The sequence below is a fragment of the Cebus imitator genome, unplaced genomic scaffold (assembly GCF_001604975.1).
Source record: "Cebus imitator isolate Cc_AM_T3 unplaced genomic scaffold, Cebus_imitator-1.0 Scaffold39, whole genome shotgun sequence".
NCBI classification, from domain to species: domain Eukaryota; kingdom Metazoa; phylum Chordata; class Mammalia; order Primates; family Cebidae; genus Cebus; species Cebus imitator.
The window spans coordinates 6,666,324-6,690,861 of NW_016107354.1; the positions used below are offsets into that span (position 1 = coordinate 6,666,324).

The window sequence follows — 24,538 nt, forward strand, 5'->3', positions numbered from 1 at the left end:
CTACTGGAGAAGCCCTGCTATTTCAGGACTCTTATCTCTGGACACCAACTCAACTACATCTTGGGAGGTGGGAAAAGCAGCCCCTCGCCCAGCCCGTCCCGAGGAAGATGGGTCTGCCACCCTCTACGCACAGTGGACTCTCTGGAGAGCTCAGCTCGGATATGGACCAGGTCTTCCTGCAGCAACTTTTGCTGGTAGGCAATCTTCTCCAAATGCTGGGGCTGGTCTCGGTACTGCTCCATCTGTCTGTGCAATACTTCCAGCACGGATTCTAGCTGGTCCTACACCAGGAAGGGTCAAAGAAAAACAGGATAGGACAGTCCCCAGAGACCTCCCCATACCACACCAGGAAGCAAAGCTACTGGACACAACCAAGGCTGAAGGGACCAGCGCTGAGCTGTGGGCCCACAGTCAGGGACTCTGATGCCAGCTCTGACTCTGTCTAGGGAAAAGTACCTAACAGCTCTGTGACCTCAATTTCGTCATCTATAGACCAGGGATACAGCTGTCTAACTCCTTATGGGATAAACTAAGAGGATAAAACAAAGAATTTTTTTTAAAAAAAGCCTCTCTAACCTCCTAGGGAAAAGAGTATATTCTCAACTTTCAGCATCACAATTATCATGTCTTTTTAAAACGCAAAAGGAAAAAAACTACTTTAAGAATAGAAAAGACCAAATGTTGGTGGCCCATTCCTACACTCCTAGCCAGACTTGCTGCCTCCATAGTCCAGAGCCTAGGAGACAAGGCACTTTAGGAAGGACTCTGCCCTGTAATGACTGCAGCCACTTTATCCAAAGGAACCCTGCTTCCCTGGGGTTCAAGGACCTGGGGGCATCACATATAAGCCAGTGGAGTTTCTCTTCCAGGTTCACCTCACAGGGCTTCCAGGGAGAGGTGGGCCAAAGCAGAATGGAGGCAGGAGGGTCTCTATAAGATAGAAACACCTAAGAAACACCATTTAAACACAAGGGCATTTTCTTTTTAAATAGGCTAACATCTGTTGTTCAATACTAACATAATGGTACAGTGTATGTCTCAAGAAAGACAGGACAAAATGCCCCTCTACTCATCCCAAGGTTATTCAAAACTGACACGTACTTTGTTCTCCTTAAGGGCTCGTATCTTGTCTTCCAAGTCCTGGAGGATCCTGTCTTGTTCGCAGAAAATGCTCAGTTTGACCTAAAAGCAAGAACAGGGTGGGAGAGGGCCTGGGATGATGAGAAAAGGACGTGACCTTGAAATTGTGATCGGGTAGCCTTTGGCTACAGAACCATCCAAGCCCTGCCTGAAGCTGTTCGCCCTGGGTCTGGTTGGGTCAGGAGGCAGCTGAGGGATCAGCATGTCACTCTGTTCACTCACATCAATGTCGCTCTCCGCGATCTTCACAGGCTTCAGACTTCGATCCTTAAGAAGGTCCCGGCCTGTCATCTGGGAGGTGAACAATTTAAAAGAGATTTAACCATGGTGTTTGAGATCAGAACTCCGGAAAGAAAATTCATCCTACAACGGATGGTGTGGAAGCCCTTGGCAGTGGCAGGTAGGGTCACAGCAGGACAGGGGCAAAAACTTGGGCCATCCTTGCTCCATTTCTACGCCTATTTCATTTTAGGAAAAACCAAAACCTTTTCATGATTCTAGTATAACACTGGTAAGTCCTCTGAATTAAAGAAAATGTAGATGTTCGAGTTATAGGATCATCAATTTTAAAAGTATGTATTTGCCTAAAATGAACGTGAAAAACCAGCATGAATCTTGGAAGATTTGCCACTGATAAGACAGAGGTGTGCTACTGAACCTGGGAACAAACACAAGTTACAGAAGCCCATCACGTCCTGCCCAGAGTGGTGAGATGGGCGGACCCAGAGGAACAAACAAATCCCTTCACCATTGTCAAGCCTTAGCTTAAGGGAGTCTCTGAGCAGCCCACTCCCCCATGGGTAAGGCCAGCCTTCCTCACCCTGTGTCATTTGGGAAGAAGAACTGGCCAAGGAAAAAAGGAACCTGGCAAGTTCCCAGTGGGTTTTTTTAATTTTTCCCTGAATAACTGAGGCTAGGCTGTACTTGTATAAATTACAAGAAAGAAAACCACAGAGCAATACATAAAAGTCACCCACACTTGTGGGCCAATGGGATTTCACATTTCCTGTCCCTCACTTGACTCAAATTAGGCAATATGCTGCCTGTATCCCACTGACTGTTGAGAATCTAAATCTAACTTATCCCATTTTTCCATTTCCCCTAGTCTCTTTCTTGCCAAAAGTCATGCAGGGGCTGAGGGGAGTGACTTTCACAGATGCACCATCCCACGGACAAAACGAGGCCAGGGAGAGCCAAGTCTAATGTGCCTGGTATAGGGGAAGCCACCTCACTGAGCTCTATTTTGCAGATCTGACCAGGGAAATGGAGGGTGGAGCTAACAGTGGCAGAGACAGGTGGTGTGTGTGCTATGCAGGGAGGTGTAGACAGCTGCTGGAGAGAGGGCTGTGGATTTCTCCCCATTCCATCTGTAAGGTCCGGGAAGTTTGTCAGTGTGAAGTGGGGGTGGAAATAAATTGGCAAACATGCCCCTCAGTGCTCAAGCACTTCATGTGCCCACCTGTCCTATGCTACTTCTCCCTGCAAATTATCATGAGCAAATCCAAAGGTCAAGGGAGAGGACCTCTCCCTACCTTGGGGTGAGGACTGATTCTGGGCTACACACCTGCCCCACCCATTCCCATGATCCCTTTGGTCGTACAGAGGAGGGCGGGACCATTATTTTCTGTATCTTGGTAAGTCAGCCCTGAACAGAAGACCTGGCACAAACTCAGCAAATGCTTATTGAATTGCATGTAGGTCAAAGGGAAACACATGTAGGTCAGTGTTGTCGAGTTCCTGGAGAAAACAGAACTCCAGTCAAATTCTGCTCTTCAGACTGGCAGATTATGTGTACATACACATACACACGCAGTTGCAGAACACCAGACTGCAACGATCCACAAACAAACAGGCTGTGCTGTCTCCTGCAACGGGGTGGGGGCTGGGTAGGCATGAAATTAATCCTGGTAAATCACAAACAGCTGAACTTCTCAGGCAGAATGTGGGTTTTAAACTCAGGGGAACTCAGGAGAAAAAGCAGGTGAAAGCAGTGAAGTCTTCTCTCTACGTCATCGTGCTTTCATCAAACCCAAGGACAAGGAGACTCTGTTCTCCGAAGGAGCTGACCTTTGGGGCTCATTTCCTAGGCAGAAATCATTTTCAAATGGAGACACACTTTGGGGATTCTTCCCCCAGCAAAACTCTTCCCCTTATTTCACTGAAGCTTTTTACAGAGGATATCTTTTTGATACTTAAATAACAAGGCAGAAAATCTAATTGAGCAATGCTTCATTTATCTAGCACCATCAAGAAAAGAATGAGAATATACTTTTATATAAAAGGGGCGTTTTGAGAAGAAACTGAATCTTCTAAATTACACTTTTTGATGGAAAGTTTTCTAAAAGTATGCCCTTTGCTGCCTTCCTAGAATACTGAATATACATTCAACCTTTTTTCTCCCTCTCAGGATATTAGTTCTACCTCTTTTTCTGAGAAGTAGATTTCTCTTGTCCCTTTTTAAAGTGCTGCTTATTTGGTGTTGTAGGTCAGGAAATCAAAGGACTATAAGCATGACAGAGACGAGGTACTTACATCTCTTCTCTCCCTTTAACTGGGGGTGGTGCCCTTCAGGGTGCTCTTCCCACACGTTGCATCTGCCGCTACTACAGTACTCAGCACATCAGAGTACAATGTTCTTTTTGCTCATTTGTCTCTCCTTACTACAGAGTCACCTAATTAGGGGTGACTGTAGAGACCAATCCCTTTCCTTTGTATCCTCAAAGCCTGGCCAGGGCCTAGCATATTGAGGATAGTCGGGCAATGTTTACTTAGGAAGTTCATGAATGTGTCAAAGTAACATGAGCTGTCTCTGCCTCCTGTGGATGGAAAGTCACAGGCTTTAGAGCATGGGCTTCCTGAGAGCTACTCCTACAGCTCAGAAGACCTTTAAGCTTCTGAATTTGGCTCTGCTCAAGAGAGCAGAGGCTACTGAGAAATAGCATATCCACATGTACCATATTAAATCTAATTTTTCTTTTAAAAGTGTGTGAGAGCAATGTTTAAATACACTTAAAACATCAACTCTGGATTCCCCCAGCATCCCTGTCATCAGAAAAAGAAAGGCTATGGGTACTCATCCACGTGAAAGAGTCTCTTCATAGAGGGAAATCAAAGGCCACCCAGGCATCTTCCCTCCCCTCCACCACATCCCAACCCACTTTCTCAGGGCTCAGGATGGTTGGACACAACACCTGCTTCCTGATCTGCAGCCTCCCCTGGAATGCTATGAGAGCTGGCCACACTGCAGTCCCTACTTCTGCATCAGTTAAAGAGGGTATGGGCAAGGGGTGGCATTTTATTCTAGTCCAGCTTCAAGCTGTTATCTAAACGCCAACTCCCTGCCCTCAAAAAGTGCCACCTTAATCTCAGGGCTACCATGGAATCTGAGGATACCCTGGCTCTTGGAAGGTGACCAGTAACTGCTGTTCCCTCCCAAGAAACTCATGCTCAACTCTGTCTGGGTGAGCCCTCGCCATGGAGGCAGACACGTGATGATGGAAACACAACATAAGCTGGTGGCAAGCCAGGCAAGCTCCCCCACCCTTGACAGCACAAAACATGGAGTCACAGAAAACCACAGATGAGAGGCTCAGCTTGGTGCATCAGCCAAAATGCTGAAAAGAGCTTCAGTTGAAAGAAAATAAACCAAAATGACTTGCGGGAAGCCTGGGGCAGTCGGGAGAGCAACTGGTTAAGCAAGTGATGAAGTCGGCACGGAGCCAGAAGCAATGGAATGACCCCGCTCGGAGACACGGATCAGATCATCTTACGCTTCTCCTGGGCCGACAGCCCCGTGCTGACTTCTTCAGCACTTTGTAAAGCACGTTGATCAAAGGTTCATTATTTTTAATCTGTTCCAAACAAAAAGGCAAATACAACAAAACGTAACAGGTGAGACATCAAATGACACTTGAAGCAGCCAGAATTTGGGGAACTGGCAAAGGGAAAACTTTAGGGAGGCTGTGTGCTGTGCAATTCAAACAACCAGGTCTGAATCTTGGTGATGCTACTTCCATGGGCCTGTGGATGTTATTCCCATGGGCCACAGGGTCTTCCTAGACTGCAGGTCTCTCCTTTTTATAAGTTATATGCTGTCTGAAGGGACCTGTGCACAGGCTGGTTTATGTGGGAGTGCCAATTTCAGTATTCATTTCCTTCCTGGTTCTGCTGCAGAAGGCAAGGAGGAACATCATAGAAGGGAACTTGCTTCTTCCTTTGTCCTCCCCCATCACATTCTGTAAGATACTAGTTTAGAATAGTGCCATGCATTCCTCTCACCCCCACCCAACCCTAAGTTCCACCATAACTGTGATGCATCTACACACTTATGTCTTACCCATGGTCCCAAATGCCTACAGCTCCTTTTTGGGAACACTGTTCTCCTTATCTAGAACACTGGAATCACTGAGAGAGCTTTAAAAACACCAATGCCTGAGTCCTGCCCCAAGAGATTCTGAAATAATTGGTCTGGGATGGGCCCTGGACACTGGGATTCTTAAACACTCTCCTGGGTGATTCCAATGTGCAGCCAGGATTGAGAATCACTGCCCTAAAACAGGGGTTCTCTAACTTTAGCATGCATCAGGATCAGCTGGAAGGCAAATACAGATTGGCTGGGCCCTATCCCTGGAGGTTTCTCGTGGTGCAGATCTGAGGTGGAACCCAAGATTTTGCATTTCTAATGAATGTCCAGGTATTATTGACACTTTCAGTCTGAGGATCACATTTTGAAAGCCACTACTTCAAAATAATGTTTCTTAACCTTGACCTTGGATGTGCATTAGGTGTTTCTAAGGAGCGTTTTTTTTTTTTTTTTTTTTTTTTTTTAAGAGTATTACCAATTAAATCACAGTCTCTAAACGGTAGGACCAAGACCTTTATATTCATTTTTAAAGTTTCCCAATAGTTCTCATTCATAGCCAAGGTTAATAATTTCTTCTTCAGAACAATAGACCTCAAACCCTAATGCACACAATAATCAGTCTAGAGCTTGAAAAACATGCAGAATTCTGAGCAGCAGGGTATCTAATGTGATAGAACCCTCCAGATCTGTGTTTTTATCAAGCCCCCAGTTGATTCTGAAGTATGTGGCATACCCAATCACAACTTTAAAAACTGTCCCAGAAGCCAATTTTGGAAACAGATCCAGAACAGAAAAGTCCTGATCTCAGATTCAAACAGTCAGGAAGAGTCCAGAGTCCAACAGCCTTGGAGCCACTGATGGCCCATCCCTCACAGAAGACAAAAGCCTTTTTGGGGCTGACTGCAACCATTTCTATCTACAAAGGCTTCACGTGAGTGGCAGCAGGTACCCTCACCTTCCTGGCTGTGCTTCATAGCAGCATAAAGACAACTTATATTGTCAACAACAGTGAACCCCACACCCCACCCTTCTGACCCAGCTAAGGTATAGGGTTCTGAAGAGCGGAACTGCAATGCCAGGAATACAATTCAACAAACATGACTTTACAGTGGGCAAAGCATGAGATGCACAGAAGAAAGAAGGCAGGTATGAAGCCAGTCGCTGGGTTCAAGTCCCAGTAGTGTAACTTTATAGAAGTTACTTAATGTCTCTGACACCTGGGTTCCTGGTGATAAAATATGGATAACAATTCATGTAGCTCAAGGTTGCTGAGAGGATTAAATGAGATAAATGAACATCAACTGCCCAAAAACTGCCAGGCAGGAACAGATGCTTAATCAATATAGAGTCCTTTTCACCCTGGCACCATCAAGTAAAATACCAGCAAAGTAAATGTTTCCAAAAAAGCACACTGATGTAAGCATCTTCCAAAAGCACAGTGTGCTGTTGTTTGACCACTTGGCAGCCCAGCAGAAATGCTCACTTCAGGAAGGGAAAGCTTCACAATGCCGGCAGACAAGCACCCCGACTGATTCTGGAAGCTGAGCATCAGCTGATGGGGGGGCAGGGGAAGATGGGTTCTGGATTTCTAAGTCTTTGGCCTCTTGGACAGGGACATGGGGGACCCTAAGTCAACATGGCTTGGGGAAGGGAGAGGTCACAGATCAGATGCCAGGCAGGGAGACTCCTCTCCAGAGAGGCTTATCTCTCTACCTCACCCCTCTCCAAGGAGCCAGAGGGGATCCCTCATAAGCAGCTGGTCCCAGAGGGGCTGTGTTTATCTCGATTTCCATGCCCAGAGTGGTCTACAGGCCTATTCAACCAGAGACCCTTGACTGTGGGACATTTTGTCCAGCGTGTCATAGTATCTAAGGACCAATGAGCTTTGGGGTTTTCCTAATCCAACCATCCATCCTACTCAGCTTCATTGAGCCTCAGCTGTACCCCAGTGACAGGAAGTTCACCACCACCTGAGGTGGCCCTTTTAGAAAAGTCTTTCTTCTACTAAACTGAAACCTGTCTATTTGTAGCTACCATCCACATGTCTTAATTCCTCCTTAAGGCCGCAGAAAACACGTGAAGACACAGCAGAGTTTTATAGGCTGTCTCTATGCCTCTCCTGAATCGCCCCTAACTCCTTCAGTCGTTCTGCACTGTAGCTGTACCAGCTGCTGTTGTGCTTCCTTTCTCTGCCCAGCATGTTCCATTAGGAAACTCCTCCCTCACTCCATGGAATACTGAGTAGGGAAGAAGTGAATCTGGGCTTGCAGGCAGCCACCTTCTCTGCCCATGTGGAGGCAACCCCTTGTTCCACAGGAAAGAAGAAGGCTGACACGCAAGGAAAGTAGAACAGTGACAATGTAGCCAATCCCCTGGAATGTGGCCCCTGCTACATGAATTAGTATATTCCCTTTTTGACTTAGCAGGTGGCTTTGGCTCTTGGATACTTCCAAACAAAAGCATCCCGCTGAGCACACCCAGCCATGGTTTTGCAAGCCCTCAATACCTCTCCCTTGATCCCAGCCCTTCCTTCATCTGGGGGGACCCTCATCTTGGAACCCTAAACCCAAGCTGGGTCTGAGCAGGGCAGAGCAGGCCTATTGCCTCCTGATCTGGGCCCCTGCCCCTCTGAGGGAAACCAGGGGCGGCGGGGGTGGGGGGATGCCAGCCTTTCTGGCAGCCACGTCAGACCGATGACACACATTGGGCACAAAACCCAGCATCCTTCTCGCATGTGTTGCTGGTGAGCCAAACCTCTCCAGGGTGCTGATGCAGCTCAGCTGGGGGACTGGCTCTGAGAGAGGAGCTTAGCAACTGTGGAAGCAGCTACAAGACCAGGGGAATATGGGTATCAACACAGTTGTTTTCCATGACAAACAATGACAACCTCCAGAAAGTCCAATAGCAAGATAATGTTCTGATCAGGTACAGCTATTAGGCAGTAGAACACAGCAAGACTGCAATTTGCCTCTCTGTATCCCATCAAATATATTTCTTGGCATAACAATCCAAGCTCAGCTCCATAAAAACATAATGCCTTTGGGTCCACAGTGGTGAAGCACCATTTTAAGAGAGGATGTGGGGCAAGGTGATGAACGGCTTTAGGGTTAGAGCCACACCCAAATATTGATACCCACTAACTGCAGTGTAGGACTGGGAAACTCGTTAGCCTTTCTGAGTCACAGTCCATTAATAGATGATACCACCGTCTTTGGAGGTAAAATACTTTAATAGAAGTAAAATGCAGTGACTGGCACACATTATACCACCTATTGTTATTAAGCTTCTTTTTGAATCAGGACATGCAGGGACTCCTAGTTCTGCTGTGCCATTCTGTGGCTCAGTTTCTCCCTCTTTAATCCCTCATAGCTCAAATTCTACGATCCTGAAATAAAACAAACCTGAGGCAGAGCATCACTCCAGGATCAACTGTGAGTTTCCACGATCACATACAAAGAGGAACCAGAAGGCAGCTATTTCCTACTGCTCTTGCTCAGGCGCATCTAGTTCTCTCTGGTCCCATACACTCAACACTCTGGCATACCTGTGTTTTATAGTCACCTGTGCTGCTGGCGCGCCAAGCCTCTCCCACAAGCCCAGGTGCACTACGGACGCTGTAGAGGTATGTCTGAGTGGACCTTTGGGCCCTGGGTCAGGAGTGAGAAGAACTGTGCAGGCAGCTGCTGACTGTCAGGAAGGCTGATGAACCGGGATGCGGTGCTGCGCAGGGCAGGTGGAGGCTGGGGACAGGCGGATCTCTCTCCACAGGCATGGTAGGAAGGACCCTGCCTGACCCCGCAGGCTGCCACGTTTGGTCCACACAGCCATGCTTGAGCATTTTGAATCCGGAGGAATTACTACCACACTTAGAGCAGTCACTGCAGTTCTGTGTGACCTGTCATGTGAGTTGGAAAACCTCCTGGCCTTGAGAGAAAGCTCCTTGTTCTCCTCACATGCTAAAGCCAGGTCTTTTTGCTCACAGCACCCACCTTCCTTCCTAATGCCTAGGATAGAGTCAAAGGCCTACATGACCGGCTACCACCTCCCCTCTGCTGCCCTGGCCACGACCACCATGCCCTGGCTCTCCTTGGCTCTTACTGTTCCTTCCCTTTTTAATCTCAACCAACCCCAGCACGCTGGCTTTTCAAGGCTCCAAACACATGCCACCTCCTCCTAGGAGCCTCCCCAGTGTTGGAATCCATAGTGATTCTCACCATCTCAGCTCTGAGAACCAGGCCTAACAGATTTTTGTACAGTCATTGTGGAGCAGTCTGTTATTTGGGGATGATTTCTTTCACTAACCCAGACTATCCAGAAGTTTCTCAAGACCAGACAGACTCAATTTTTCTTCTGCATCTCCCCATGTCTTCTGGGTACACAGCAAGTGATCGACAGACCAGAACTGCACTGGTTGATTTCTAATCAAAGGCCTTGATCTTCCCTCATTGTGAGGAGACCCCCTTTCCATCTGCTTCCTTAGGACCTGATGTTCATACAGCAGCTTCTATGAGGCTGGATGAAGATCCCCAAGTTAAAAATATACCAAGCCAGGTACACTGGGGACTGTGGGGAGACACGCTGCCCCCACTCCGTGGCAGTTGCCTGAGTGTCCCATGGCCCCTCGCCCACCTTTTCAGACCCACAGCTGACTAAAGGTCACATTCCTCCAGTCTATTTCATGGCTCAGGCGTAAGAAGTGCTTTTCACAGTGGGAGCTTTCAGATAGCTGTGGGAAGGGAACAATAGCGCTCTCTTCTAGGCAGAATGCCTCTTGCCTTCTCTACAGGAGCTTTCTTGGCTCTCTCTGTGCTGGGAAAGCAAATTTAGAGCCTGAAGCCTTATCAACTACAGGGAGGGGCCCAGCCTTCATCTCCTAAATCGAGATGGGAGACTACCAGTGAGCCTTAAAGCCATGTGATTCCACGTGAAGCCTGCTCTCCTAGCAACAGAACCAAAGAACCCACCACACCACTTGTGGCTGAAAATGTACATTAGTGAACCAAACACACACCCCTGCCCCCACTGGAGACTCTGAAGCAGCGACTGTTGCTTTTGCAGAGATCTTTTGGTTTTGACCAAGGGAAGGAAGAGATCAAGGTCTTACACTCACATTCTATAAGCCAGGGACCTCACAACAAAATTCATAAGAAACTGAAGAGAGGCAGATTTGAGCCTGTAAGAAATAAAATTCTTCTGATTCAAGACGGGAGACGTCTTGATTTAGAATTCAGATTGGATAAGACCCATGTGTCCTTTGTCTTTGGGCTTGGCTCCAGTGAGGTGACACTCTCAGAAAGGCGAGTATGTGAGGAAGGCAGGACCTCTGACATCACTCACCTTTAGATCCAGGTACTCCAGGTCTTTCTTCAGCTGGAGGTAGGTATCATCAGCCTTCAAATGAAGTAAAGAGGGGAAAAAGAAAACAATTACGAACACCAAGAGTTTCCATAACGCAAGGTTTCGCATGTGAATTAATTTACATTGTGCAGCTTTGGGAACAAGGAACCACAGCGGACCAACACATCAGGGGCTACAGAGGAAGCACAAATGTCTCAGTGCAGCTGAGAGCCCTCTTTCAGTATGGCGAAACTTGTGGGTGCATCACTGGATCATGGCGGATTTTCAGCTAGTCTCCCACTGGCTCGGGGAAGAATTTGGCAGGGAGGATCCTACTCCAGGGCTAGGGCAGCTGAGGCAGTGCTGTGCTCCTAAGATAGACGTGGGAGGTCTACCTGGAGGAGTACATGCCACACCTGTGCTAGAATGCACCAGTCATCAGTGCTCTAATTCCATCCATCTAACCATTGGTCTGGGTCACTTCACATGCATGAAGTAAGATGATGCTCAATGGTGTGAATGAATGCCTGGAAGAGGCAGGGAGATGACCTGGGTGACCCAGGAGGTCCCAATATAACCTTGGTTTCCAGAATGATAACCACCAGCAGCTGCAGGAAGTTTCCTGCTAGTTTTGGTCCTTTTTGCTCAGCATGGAGCCAATGTGGCCATGTCAGGAGCTACTTGAGGCAGGTACAAGATCAGACCTATCTGTCAAGTTCTTCAGTATAATTGCCAGAAACGGTGAAAAAAAAAGAAAAAAGACTCTTTGATTTCCTAAAACTCATGCCTTCCTGTGTAGCAGATCACAGAACCTAACTGTGAGGCAGAGGAGTTGTGAAAGCTCAAGAAAAATAATCCAGGCACCAGCTTCTCAGCAGACTAAGAGGGTCCCAGCCAGGCAAGTCAGGGCAGGTGGCCCTTGCTTATAGCTCTGAGGTAAGACAGTCACACAGATGAACCACACAAAGAGTTCACGCAGTGCTCTTACGCATGGGAATGCTGGAAGGACAACTGTCAGGGGCACTAGTGACTTACAAGGTCTTATTTATGTGCCCATACTAACCCCTTACCCATCCATACTTCCCAAACAGCTCAGTCCCTACACACTTGCCATAGGAATAAGGGCAGAACAGAAGAAGGTTATTAAAGATCACTTAGATTCACAACTAATAGTGTTTGTACTGACGTTCATTTTTCTGAATATATTTCCTAAATCCCTCATAACTCACTAAAACAGAACAAGGAAGGAAGGTAACAGTCCTGCCACCCTCCTTATCTGTCCTTTGCCTACTTCTGTACAGCCTGGAGGACCAGCCTCATATGACCGAACTTTTTCCTGCCTGAGGACAACCCCAGGGAGGAATCCTCTTCTTCAGTCCTCCTGCTTAAGATACTGGGGAGGGCAACCCCCTAGCCAGTCCTTGAGAAGCTTGCCTGCAAAGCCCAATGTCCTTGCAACAGTTTAGAACATTGTGTCTTGCAGGCTTGGATTTTGGCTGCAGCCTGCATGCTCCTTGCTGAGGGATCCTGAGCAAGTCACTTCCCCTTCTGGTTCCTCTTGCCTGTGTGTAGTCCTGACTCCTGTCCTCCCTAACCTCTTCCAGCTTACTGTGAGACTCAGCAGGATATGAGATGAGAAGATGCTCTGTGAGGCAGCAGGGCACTGTCCACATAAGAGAGGGTGCCCTGCATCCTCCCTCCAGGCTGATGCACACATGCCTTTCCACATCCCAAGGAGTAGCCATGGGGCAACAAGGCTGTCAGCCAGCACAGCCCTTTGAACTTGACCACACATCAGTCTGGCAGTCACTACTTATACCAGAGAAGCGACAGTTTAGGTCCCTACGCCACATGCAGCAACCCCCTCCCCAGCACTAGAGGGTAGGCTTGGCCTCCACCAACATACAGTGTCTGGCAGTAGCATCCAGAAGCAAACAGCCAGCGAACAAGGAAGAGCCAGACAGCAGAGACAGACCAGAGCAAGGGCACGAGCGAACACGAGCCAGCATGTCACTCCCTGCCCCCAGCCCTGAGAGAGCCCACCAGCGCTGACCTGGCAGGTAGGAAAGGTCAGCTGGTGCTGCAGTAACTGGCCGATGGCGAAATTTCGCACACTGGCCAACTTGGCCTGGTGCCGCCTTAACCGGGTGAGAAGGAACGAGAGCTCCTCCAGCTGCAGGTGTGTAGACACAGCACAAGCAAGTCAGCACCACAGGAGCACGCCACTAGAATTATGCTCTTCACCCCAGTGCCAATGCCAGGACAGCACTGATGTAACTCCATTAAGCAATTACTGTCTCTCAATGCCTCAGAGTTCTCATCTTTAATCCTGTCATTGGGATGAATAAAGGGACTGGCAGCAAAGGGGCTGCAGGAAGTTGATTTTTCAGGAAAGCGACAACCAACAGTGCAACCTCAAACCTCACCCAGACTCAAGCTGTTTTTTCTTCTTCCGCTTCTTCCTTGAGATAGTCTTGCTGTGTTGCCCAGGCTGGAGTGCCGCAGTGTGATCTTGGCTCACTGCAACCTCCGCCTCCTAGGTTCTTGTGTCTCAGTCTCTCAAATAACTAGGATCACAGGTGTATACCACCATGCTCAGCTAATTTTTGTATTTTAGTAGAGGCTGGGTTTTGGCATGTTGGCCAGGCTGGTCTCGAACTCCAGGCCTCAAGTGATCCACGCACCTTGGCCTCCCAAAGTGCTAGGATTACAGATATGAACCACCATGCCTGGTCTTAGACTCGAGCTTAGAAGACAGAGTTAACTAGTTAACTGATCAAAGATCAGGGAAGAAAGGAGAGGCACTACCTGTGGGGGAAAAAAGGTGAGTAGCTGGAAAATGTTTCTGGCAAAATTCAACTCGAAAGAGGAGATAAGCCTAACATTCCCCTATACTTCCCCCACAAGCTCTTCCCACCTCTGGGGAGGACCCAGTGACAGCCAGGTGACCCTAAGCAAGTCATTTGACTTCTCTGAGCCTCAGTTTCCTCATCTCTGAGATGGAGGTTGATAACTGCCCTCTGGACTGCATTGTACTGACTCAGAGAAAGGAAAACATTGATGAGATACAGCTTTGCAGGCTGTGTCTTGTCATCCACCTTACCGATTTTCCATGTAAACTGGGAGCACTGACAGTGTGGGTCATGTAACCCATGGAGGGCATGGAACGTCGGTCCACATGAGATGAGTTCTGCAAGTGGGGAGACAAGAAGTCACACTGGAGTCCAAACCTCTGCCACTCACTCCCAGGGCAACCCGCCCCATGCCACTTCCCCTCTGAGCCCCCAACTCCTCATCTGTGAAATGAGCATACACATCTTACTCTCTGGGTTAGAACACTAAACTGTGAATGCCCCTTGGAATGTGTAAACTTAAGCTGGGTTGTTATAAATTATTGAACTGACTGAACACAGATGTCTTTTCCTGCCTTCCCAGCTGCAAGGAAGCTGACCTGTAGTTGTATGACCCCGAGGAAGTTACCCTGTCTCTCAATGCCTCAGACTTCTCATCTTTAAAATGGGCATAAGCATAGCAACTACCTCGCAGGATTGTGGTGAGAATTTAAAATGAAGCCTTTGGGAACTGCACCTGGCATCTATTATTAAAAAGTATGGCCTAAGTGTTAGCTATCATTATCCCAAATTATTCAAATTTGTGTTCAAACCAGGCAAGGCTCCTGGCACCCTCACGCTGAACCAGCAGCCTGGCAGAGCTTCCCGAGTCTCACCTTGACAGTGTGGCCCCGTGCCTTCCTGGGAGAATCCCCCAGTGAGATGTCCACACTCCTCCTCTGGTCTGGTGGCTTCACCGTGACCCTCTCTGCTGGCGTGTGTGGCCGCCGGGGTGGGAAGACCCTCGGGGGTCCCGGGGGAGGGATGTCTGAGGGAGATGGAGGCACAGAGATGGAGCGGGGCACCTCTAGCATGCTCCTGCTTCGGCCCTGGTCGGTGAACTCTGGGGAGCCGAGGCAGATGGGTGCCGTGGGGCTGCCATGCCGGAATTGCTGGCGCTGCTGCCACTCATAGAGCTGCCACACGGTGCCATCCCGGTGTGCCCGGCGCTCTTCACTCGACATCTTCAGGTGGCTGGCTCGGTCCTGCGCATACTTGTAGTCACTTGGCAGGTTTCGGGGAGGTGGTGAGGAGCTCCCTGATGGGTGTCGGGTGCTCCTGGGAAGAGTCTGGTAGTTTTCTGGGAAGGACAGGGATTGGCCAGGACCCTGGCGAGGAAGCGTCTGGTCCAAGGGAAGGCTAAGGAGAAAGGGTAAGGACGGGTCAGGCAACCAAGCAAGGGGTCTGCCAGGCTTTGGGGAACATAGCTAAGTAAACCCACAAAGCTGGGCATGTGGAAGAGTCCTATTAAGAACCCCAAAAGAATGATCAAGGCCAGCATCCAGGACTTCAGTCACTTCCCCTTTTTGCAGAAGACTCCAAAACCATTTTTCTCTGTCAACTTCCTCTGCCAGGACAACTTGGCTACCCCGTGCCCACCACTTGGAGTGCAATGTAATTAAGTCTGGCTTTTCCTTCTCTCTCCGCTGCCAGCAGTCAGCTCTTTCAACACCTGTGCATATTTATAGGAAAGGCCTCACAATTCTCCAGGCTACCAAGACTGTCCCTCTGCCTGGTATCCTAGCACCAAATTCTGAAGGTTCATAAAGGAAGCGGCTGGCATCAGTTCTTTCTTTTTTCTGGACTCTTCTAGTCCAGATTCTGATTAATTATCTCCCTCCAGACAACTTTGAGATGCTCCTAATGAGTTTCCACTTTGTCCACGGTAAGTGCTCTGATCAAATCAGTTCCTTGCTCCAAAAACTTCATGGCTCCTTGTCACTTGTGAAATAAAGTCTAAACTCCTCATCCTGGTACTCACAGCTTGCTAGCAGCTAACCTCAACCTGCTTTTCTCACTGCTCTCCCTACCAGGGTCACGCTGAGGCCCCAAAACTGAAGGAGAACTCCATCTCAGGGGCACCCCTACACCTGCTGGTGCCTGACGGTTAGCCTCACCCTAGTCCTGGCCCAGCCTCCTCCACACCTGAGCCACATCTTGCAGTGGAAAAAGGAAAGGTAGGAGCCTAACCTGGGTTTGAATCGGAGCTTTACACTTGCTGGCTTTGTGACCATAGGCAGCTTACCTGACTGCTCTGAACTTCCATTTCCTTATTTGTAACATGAGGACAGTATTACCTGCCTCATAAGGCTGTTCTGAGGAATCAGTGAGACAGGTTAGGAAATGCAACCTCCATGTCTGATACATAGAAGTTCCTTCACTAACATGTGTGTCCTTGCTGCCCCCTTTATTCTTATAACACTGTTCTTTCCTTCCCCTACCTGGATGGTCTCCCCTTGCTCCATTTACCGAAATCTTACTCATTCTCCAGGATGCCAGCCCATGCCTTCCCCACATGAACCTTCTGCAGTGCCACAGCCCTCAGTGATCCATCTCTGCTTGACCTAGTTATCACACTGCCTGTAACTTTTCCAAGGTCCTGTATTGAGGTGATCTTTTCAAACTTGCAAGACATCTCTTCCCAGGCCAAGGTGAAAATTCTTGAAAGACAGGAACTGTGTTTCACACTATGGTATTGTCCACAGTCTAAGAAAGTCCTGACGCATAATCAGCCCTTCAATAAACACTCCAGCACACAAAACTGGATGTAATTTCAAAAACAACCACCAACTAGCCATCTTCTTTTTCTTTTTTTTTTTGAAACAGAGTCTTGCTCTGTTGACTAGTGCAGTGGCGCAGTCTCAGCTCAGTACAATTTCCGCCTCCTGGGTTCAAGGGATTCCCCTGCCTCGGCCTCCTGAGTAGCTGGGACTACAGGCGTGCACCACCGTGGTCAGCTAATTTTTTGATCTTTAGTAGAGATGGAGTTTCACTGTGTCAGCCAGGATGGTCTCAATCTCCTGACCTCATGATCAGCCCGCCTTAGGCCCCCAAAGTGCTGGGATTATAGGCGTGAGCCACTGTGCCCTGCCGTCCTCTGTTCTTTTGCCCAGGCAGGAGTGCAGTGCTGCAATCTTGGCTTGCTGCAACCTCTACCTCCCAGGTTCAAGTAATTCTCCTGTCTCAGCCTCCCAAGTTGCTGGAACTACAGGTGTGCACCACCACACCTGGCTAATTTTTGTATTTTTAATAGAGATGGCCAGGCTGTCTATTAAACACCATGTTGTTCATGCTGGTCTTGAACTCCTGGCCTCAAGTGATCTGCCCTCAGCAGCCTCCCAAAGTGCTAGGATTACAGGTGTGAGTCACCACTCCTAACCATCTTATTTTCTAAGAAGGAAACAAAATTCAGCAGGGGACAAAGTATGGAGTTTTACTAAGCCTGAGAGGCAGCATGATGTTGTAAAAAGTGAACAAGTTTTAGAGTTAGACAGGGCTGAGTTCAATTTTGACTCTGCTTTTACCCATCAATTTTATCTAACAGACATTTATTTGGTGCTGACATTGTTCCAGGCCAACACTACTCAAAGTGTAACCTGTGTGCCAGCAGCATCAGCATCACTTGGGAACTTGTCAACAATACAGGTTAGTGAACTAACCCAGGCATGGAAAGACAAACATGGTGTATGACCTCACTTACACATGGGACCTACAAAGGTCAAACTCATAGAAACAGAGTAGAGAAGTGGTTACCAGAGGTTTGGGAAGGAGAGGAGGAGAGAAGGAAGAAGAGCTGTTAGTCAAAGGGTGCAAAGTTTCAGTTAGGAAGTGAAGTGGCTAATAATAAGGGAGATTTTATATTTCAAAATTACTAAAAGTAGATGTTAAATGTTCTAACCACCAAAAAGGATAAGTAGGTAAGGTGATGAATATGTCAATTGGTTTGATGTAATCATTTCACAATGTTTACATATATAAAAAAATGTATCACATACATATAATTATTATTTGTCAGTTTAAAATAAGGTATATTTTTAAAATGCTGGTTATCAGCCCCATCTCAGGCCTACCTAATCAGAAACTCTGGGAATGGGGCCCAGTCATCAGTGTCTTAACAAGCCCTCCAAGAGATTCTAGCACTCTGTAAAGTTTGAGAAACTGTTCTAATTGTTTTAAAACTCAACTCACTTAATCACACTTTTGCTACTTGACCTCAGGCAAGTATCAGCCAAGTCCTCTAAGTCTTACTTTCCTTGTTGTAAAATGGGATAGTAAGAACCTCACACCCACCTAATCAGAAACTGGGGATGGGGCCCAGTCATCAGTGTCTTAACAAGCCCTCCAGGAGCTTCTAGCGTTCTGTAAAGTTTGAGAAACTGTTCTAATTGTTTTAAAACTCAACTCATTTAATCACAGATAAGCTACATAACCTCAGGCAAGTATCAGCCAAGTCCTCTAAGTCTCACTTTCCTTATTATAAAATAGGGATAGTAAGAACCACTTAGTAAATTGTGAGAATTTGAAATAGTTGTCAATCAAATAAAGCTATCTTTGCCATTGCAGGAGATAATTTTAAGATCTCTTCAACCTCATCACACCTGCCAAGTTAGTCTGCCTGCCACTAGGTGGCAGGGTTTGCTATGGATTTCCCAAAGTTAGACACGAATGTGCCTCTGAGACAGGGCAGTGCCTGAAACCTCAAAACAGAGGTGGTAGCGGTGGTGGGAAATTAGGCTGGAGGCTTCCCCTGGGGAGTTCAGGACTTTACTAACCATTGTTCATTCTGCCAGAAGCAAAATGCAAACTATGCAGAGCATTTCAGAGCTGTGCTCCCACCCATACACACCCTTCCAGGCTGGCTCTGCCGCTCACTCCGTTGTCTATCTACAGTGCCTGGAAGGTCAGAGTCTACCCTCACCTCTCCACTGCCCTCCTAGCAGCACCCCAAATCCCTGATCACCCTCTAACCTGTATCCTCCATTTACATATTGTCTGCCATTTCGGAGTGACCCCAAGTTACCAGTACAATGGCGAGCCCTGGCTCCAGGGGTCAAACCAAGGAAACTGACTGTGGAGGAGGGATACGGGAGGTGGTACTGTGGTTGAGGTATAGACCCCATGGAGCAAGTGGGAGCTTCCAGAGCAGCTTCGCCCCTAACAGCAGATCCATTTGCTGGCCCCAACCCCTGGTCTTCCCCAAAAACTGGGCTCAAGGTCTCCTCACACCATGCTCTGTGGCCGCAGGGCCACCCTTCACTAAACAGGCACTAAGCAGGATATTCTGATACAGCCAGTACAGAAGTGGTCATGTACAAATGCAGTATCATTTTTTACAACCAATTCTTATATTTTATGCAGCAGATGTTCCTCACCCTAACTTCATGACCAATCACACAGGATTTCCATTTTCTACTCTGTTCCTTATTGCAGTGTTTGAGTCTCCTGATCCTACCTCTATCCCCCACCCCAACCTTTCTATTTTCTAAGTGTGCGTTACTTTAAACACTGGGAGGTTGGGGCGGGAAAATGAAAGCATAAAATTTCAAAATAAGCTCTTAGTAAGATTCTAAGAGTATGTCAGTCTGTCTCCCACAAACCATATTTTAAAAAAGCTTAATTATGTGAAATATGTATGTCCAATTAGAAATAATTCCCTGTTGGTCTAAAGCCAAAAATGCAGGATCATACATTGCAGTTCAAATAACACTCCTCCCAATGTCTTAATGTGCTCAGTCTAATGAGATTAGCAGTCTTGATGATATGCAAAGCAGAGAAATCTAGCTTGTATATGTCAAATGGAAAATGGAGGAGGTTCCTTCATTCAGCAGCCAGATTTATTTACGACTTAATGTAAGAGATTACAAATACATCTTTAAGAAAAAAAAAATGGGGACTGTAAGAGGCAGACCTTTTAAAATACAAGAGAATGATCAGAGACTGAGCAGACACTTTGTACACTTAAAGATTGACAGCATTTTCTGTTCTATCTTCTGCCTTTAATTCTTCACCTTCATTCACTTTCTAGCCCATGGAGATCTGCTTCTCCTACTATAATGAAATTCTTCCCACTCTGTGTTCAGTGACCTCCAAAGCCAATGAGCTGTTCTCCTCTACAGACCTGATGTCTCTCTGTCCATTAGATAGGATTGGCTCAAATTCCCATCTTGTATCCCAGGGAAAGTCAAATGCCCTCTCCACCCACCTCTCATCTCCCTGTTAACTTCTCACCCTTTAGGTCTTTGATGCACACCCCACCCCCAACTCCCAAATTCAGGCCATTGCGTGTAGCAGAATAACCTGGTTTACAGGCTGCTGGAGTAGTTATGTAGAGACATTTCATAACTGACAACTTACCACTGCATATCAGTCACCCAGCTTTTAAAAGTTTTTTCTGTGTCTTTGCCACAAAGGGTTTCTCACTGGCCATGCCATCTTACTGATTTCAACCCCTCCTTTTATTCTGCCTCCTGAGCTAACTTTGACACTGTAGCTCTATTAAGGATGACAATTCAGGTTTGCCCATCTAAGCCCATCAAATAGCTCAGTGGAAAAAGAGTTTTTGCTACTGAGCAAAAGATCCGCGAGGTTCTGGACTTTGCTTCACGGGTGCCCGGCCTCCTCAAAAAGTACCACATCTCAAGTATCTGCTTTTGGTAGAGAAAAAAAAGGAAAGAAAGGTACCACACCCGGGTAGAAGTGCTTATCTGCAGCATCGCACACTGCTGACTGGACTCCTTCCAATTGAAACTACCCCACAGAACCTCTAGTTTTCCTCCCCCATCTTTTCCTCATCTCCTTCAGGAGACGTAGCTTTTGCCTGACCCTTAGGCTGGGGGTCCTCAGTGTTCTGTTGCAGCACTCTGCAACTGTGTCCTCTCAGTTGAGGATTCTTAGTCTTGGCTGCACATTAGATCACTGGGGAGGAGAGACGGGGAGAAACGTGCTTCCTAAAAACCTTATGTCCAGGCTGCAACCCAGACCAATGGAGTCAGATTTCTGGGCATGGGACTAAGGCTTCAGCAAATGTTAAAACTCCCCAGGTGTTTCCAATACATAGCCTGGCAACAGGTTCTCGACTGTGGGCATGCACTAGAATCACCTAGGGAGTTGTATGTATATATATTATTTATTTATTTATTCATTTGACAGGTTCTTGCTCTGTCACCCAGGCTGGACTGCAATGGTACAATCGTAATTCATCGCAGCCTTGAACTTGTGGGCTCAAGTGATCATCCCGCCTCAGCCCCGCAAGTAGCTGGGACCACAGGTGCATGTCACCACATCCAGGTAAATAAAAAAAAAATTTTTTTGGTAGAGATGGTGCCTTGCTATGTTGCCCAGGTTGGTTTCAAACTTCTGGACTCAAGCGATCCTACCACCTCAGCCTCCCAAAGAGCTGGGATTATAGGCATCAATCACCGCACCTGGCCAACCTAAGGAGCTTTAAAAACATACTGATGCCTTGACCTCACACAAGACCAACTAAATCAAAATCTCTGGGGTTGGGTCTGAAATGATGAAATCATGCAGACAGGATTAAGAAGCATGGATCTAAGCGTTCCACCCTGGATAATCTCAACTACTGCCTGGGCATTAGTTACCATCTCTAAGGCAATGACTCCCTCTACAGCCTGTATCCATATTCCCTATTACCTCCCGGTATTCTCTACCTGGACACTCCAAAGTACCACATTCCTCACCAAGCTCACGTCTCTTATCTATGCTTGTTATCTGCTGCACAGCACAGTATCTACTTATTAACCAAACCTGAATGCTAACTCCAATTCCACACATGTCCAGAACTCCAACTCCCTACTTACATATCCAAAATGGAAATCCTGATTTCCCCCAACTTGCTCCTTCCTTAGCCTTCCCCATCTCAGTAACCATCCAGTTGCTCAAGTCAAAATTCTATAGATTTGTTTATTGTAGCTCTAATCACAATAGCCAAGATTTGGAAGCAACCTAAGTGTCCATCAACAGATGAATGGATAAACAAAATGTGGTACTTACACTCAATGGAGTACTTTTCAGCCATAAAAAGAATGCGATTCTGTCATTTGCAACAACATAGATGGAACTGGAGGACATTACGTTAAGTGAAATAAGCCAGGCACAGAAAGACAAATTTGGCATGCTCTCACTTCTTTGTGGGAGCTAAAAATTAAAACAATTGAACTCATGGAAATAGAGAGTAGAATGATGGTTACCAGAATCTGGGAAGAGTGGTGGGCAGGAGGAAGTAGGGATGCTTAATGGGTACAAAAATATAGTGAGATAAATCAATAAGAGCTAGTATTTGATAGCATAACAGGATGATTATAGTCAACAAAAATTTATGATACATTTAAGAATAACTAAATGGGGTCAGATGCAGTGGGTCACACCTATAATCTCAGCATTTTGGGAGAACTGCTTGAGGCCAGGAGTTCGAATCCAGCCTGGTCAACATAGTGAGATTCTATCTTTATTTTAATTAAAAACTAATAACTAAAAGGGTAATATTGAAACGCTTGTAACACAAAGAAATCACAAATGCCCAAGGTGATGAACACCCATGTACCCTGACGTGATTATGTATTGCATGCCTGTATCAAAAGATCTCATATACCCACAAATATATGCATCTGCTATGTACCCACAAAATTTAGTTTTTAAAAGTCTAGACATCATCGTAGTTTCCCTCATCCTGCATTCAAATTCACTGACAAGCTTCACCATTTCAACCTCCAAAATGTACCTCAAATTGCTTCAGTTTGTTCTACTTCCATTGTCACCCTCCTGGACTATTACAATAGCCTCCTTCCTAGGCTCTTATCTTTTGAAATATTCATCAGATCACATCACTTACTGCTTAAAACCTTCCAGTGGTTCCCCTATTGCTTTTCCAAATAAAATTCGAATGCCTTACCTTGGAGTATGAGGCCCTACATGACATTACCCCTGCCAACTTTCCACCCTCACTCAGCAGTAAGATCATCTTACAACCACCTACTAGGGGCCTACCTCGGCCAGCACTAAGAAGAGCAGCTTCCCTTCCCTGTGTCTTCAGACAGTAGATTTCTGTTTTCTTAAGATACAAAATGTGAACAAACAGGACTGACACCTGGTCATTCCCAGTCAGGAATGGGAAGGTATCTTAGCTATAGCACAGTAGGCCTTCTCTTCTAGACTGCTCCACAACAATACCTATCAGTGACTGAGGAAGGCTCCATTGTGATTTATCCACCACCCATTCTCACAACTGCCCAGCTGGACCAGATTATAAGAGGTTACAGCAACCTACATATGCACAACACACCCACATACTTGAAAACAGGACTAGGCTATTCCCCTAGGAGCACTACCACCTCCAGAGTCCACAGGTAGAAAATCTGGGCCTGGCCAACAGGGAGAATGCAGTATGGCCTTTTAGAGCATGTTATCAGGCCTGTGGTCGGTTCGGTCTGGGTGCTGGCACATCCACTGCAATCCCTGGGGAGCTCTCTGAATGCACACTGGCTTTGCTCTCTCCTCTCCTGTCCATGATTTGTTTAGAAGCCTGACAATTGTGAGGGGAATCTGTCACATCTTTCATAAGGAAGACAAAGCACAGTGGCTTCTGAGGACAACAGGGAAGCTAGTGACCCTGAATTCTTCACATTCAGAGATGTGTCCTAATTAATCTGAAATTATAATAAAATACAGACAGTGCTTGGCAAATAGCAAGAGATGCATACCTTCTAAATAATTAAAAACTTCTTGAAGGAATGGGTATGATAAAGCCCAATGTCAACAGTGCCTACACACTTCTGCATGTGCCTGGAATTAAAAATGAATCTGTATTTACTCTCGTTTCTATAAACGTTTCTCGGATGTAGAGAAGTAGCGGCACAAAGGAAGAAGATTGGTTATCATTTACATGCTGATTGTCTCAAGGCATTCTTTCTGAGGAGCAGAAAAGCCTCTGGTGTAATCGCGTGAGGGCCTTGGAGGCTCACAGACCCAGGACTGAACTCTGGCTTGACCACTTATCTGTGTGCCCTGGGCAGGTTCCTTCACTTCTCCAAGCCCCAGTTTCTAAGTTAGGAATATCACCCCTTCTTGCAGGGTTGTTATGGGGATTTATGTAGGTAATGGAGGTAAAGAGTTTAAAGCTGCCCTTATGAAGCAAGTGCTGGCTAAATGACAGCTATTGCCACTACATTATCGCAATTCCGGGTCGATTACTTACCTCCTGCTGTCCCCCTTCTGGGCCCTTGCCCAGTGCTCCACCTGGGCCAGGTTGCTCTTCCTTTGGCTGTGCTTTTCAGGGTTGGTCCTGGGAGGAAAGGCCCGCTGGTACCCACTAGTCCCGTTCTGCTCTCCTAGGCCATATGAGGCAGGCAGCATGCCATTCTTTTCTGCCCGCTGGGGCTGTGCCTGCTGGCCTCTTGGGCCAGTGGGTAAATCCACAAACAAGGCATCCTCCTCGGCCGGCGAGTATGGAGACCTGGCCTTGCTCCGGTCCCGCTTGCCCTCCAGCGGGTCCCTCTGGGAACGGTACCGCTCTTCCTCCTGCTCTTGCCTCTCGAAGTTGACAAAGTCGTCATGGCCACGATGAGGACAATCTCTCGTATGTCCGGGTCCCACCCGGCCACACTCATGACAGGACTCTGTGTGGTTGGCCTGGGGGACAGCCTGCCGCTCCGCCTTCTCCATGTCCCTGCAATGACAGCAGCACATTCAGCTTGCTCCACAGCCAAGACTACACAATGAAACACACTATACACTCAGTCACTTGCAGGCCTTTGCACAGAATATTCCCTCTGCCAGGAACACCTTTCAT

The 24,538-nt window shown here is 47.1% G+C and overlaps 1 protein-coding gene across 8 annotated transcripts in view; it reads right to left on the reverse strand.

Annotated features, from left to right (window-relative positions):
- Window positions 1-24,538, reverse strand: part of PLEKHA7 (pleckstrin homology domain containing A7) — a 241,056-nt gene that overhangs the window by 23,805 nt on the left and 192,713 nt on the right. For 5 of the 8 annotated variants that reach the window (XM_037737513.1, XM_037737511.1, XM_037737510.1 and 2 more), the window contains 8 exons: window positions 23,945-24,415; window positions 14,568-15,090; window positions 13,944-14,030; window positions 10,841-10,894; window positions 4,911-4,991; window positions 1,363-1,431; window positions 1,102-1,182; window positions 132-281 (listed from right to left, as the gene is read on the reverse strand). In XM_037737513.1, coding sequence (XP_037593441.1) covers window positions 132-281; window positions 1,102-1,182; window positions 1,363-1,431; window positions 4,911-4,991; window positions 10,841-10,894; window positions 13,944-14,030; window positions 14,568-15,090; window positions 23,945-24,415 — 1,516 coding nt within the window. The remainder of the gene's footprint in view (window positions 1-131; window positions 282-1,101; window positions 1,183-1,362; window positions 1,432-4,910; window positions 4,992-10,840; window positions 10,895-13,943; window positions 14,031-14,567; window positions 15,091-23,944; window positions 24,416-24,538) is intronic. The other 3 variants (XM_037737514.1, XM_017525636.2, XM_037737516.1) reach the window with 1 other exon arrangement.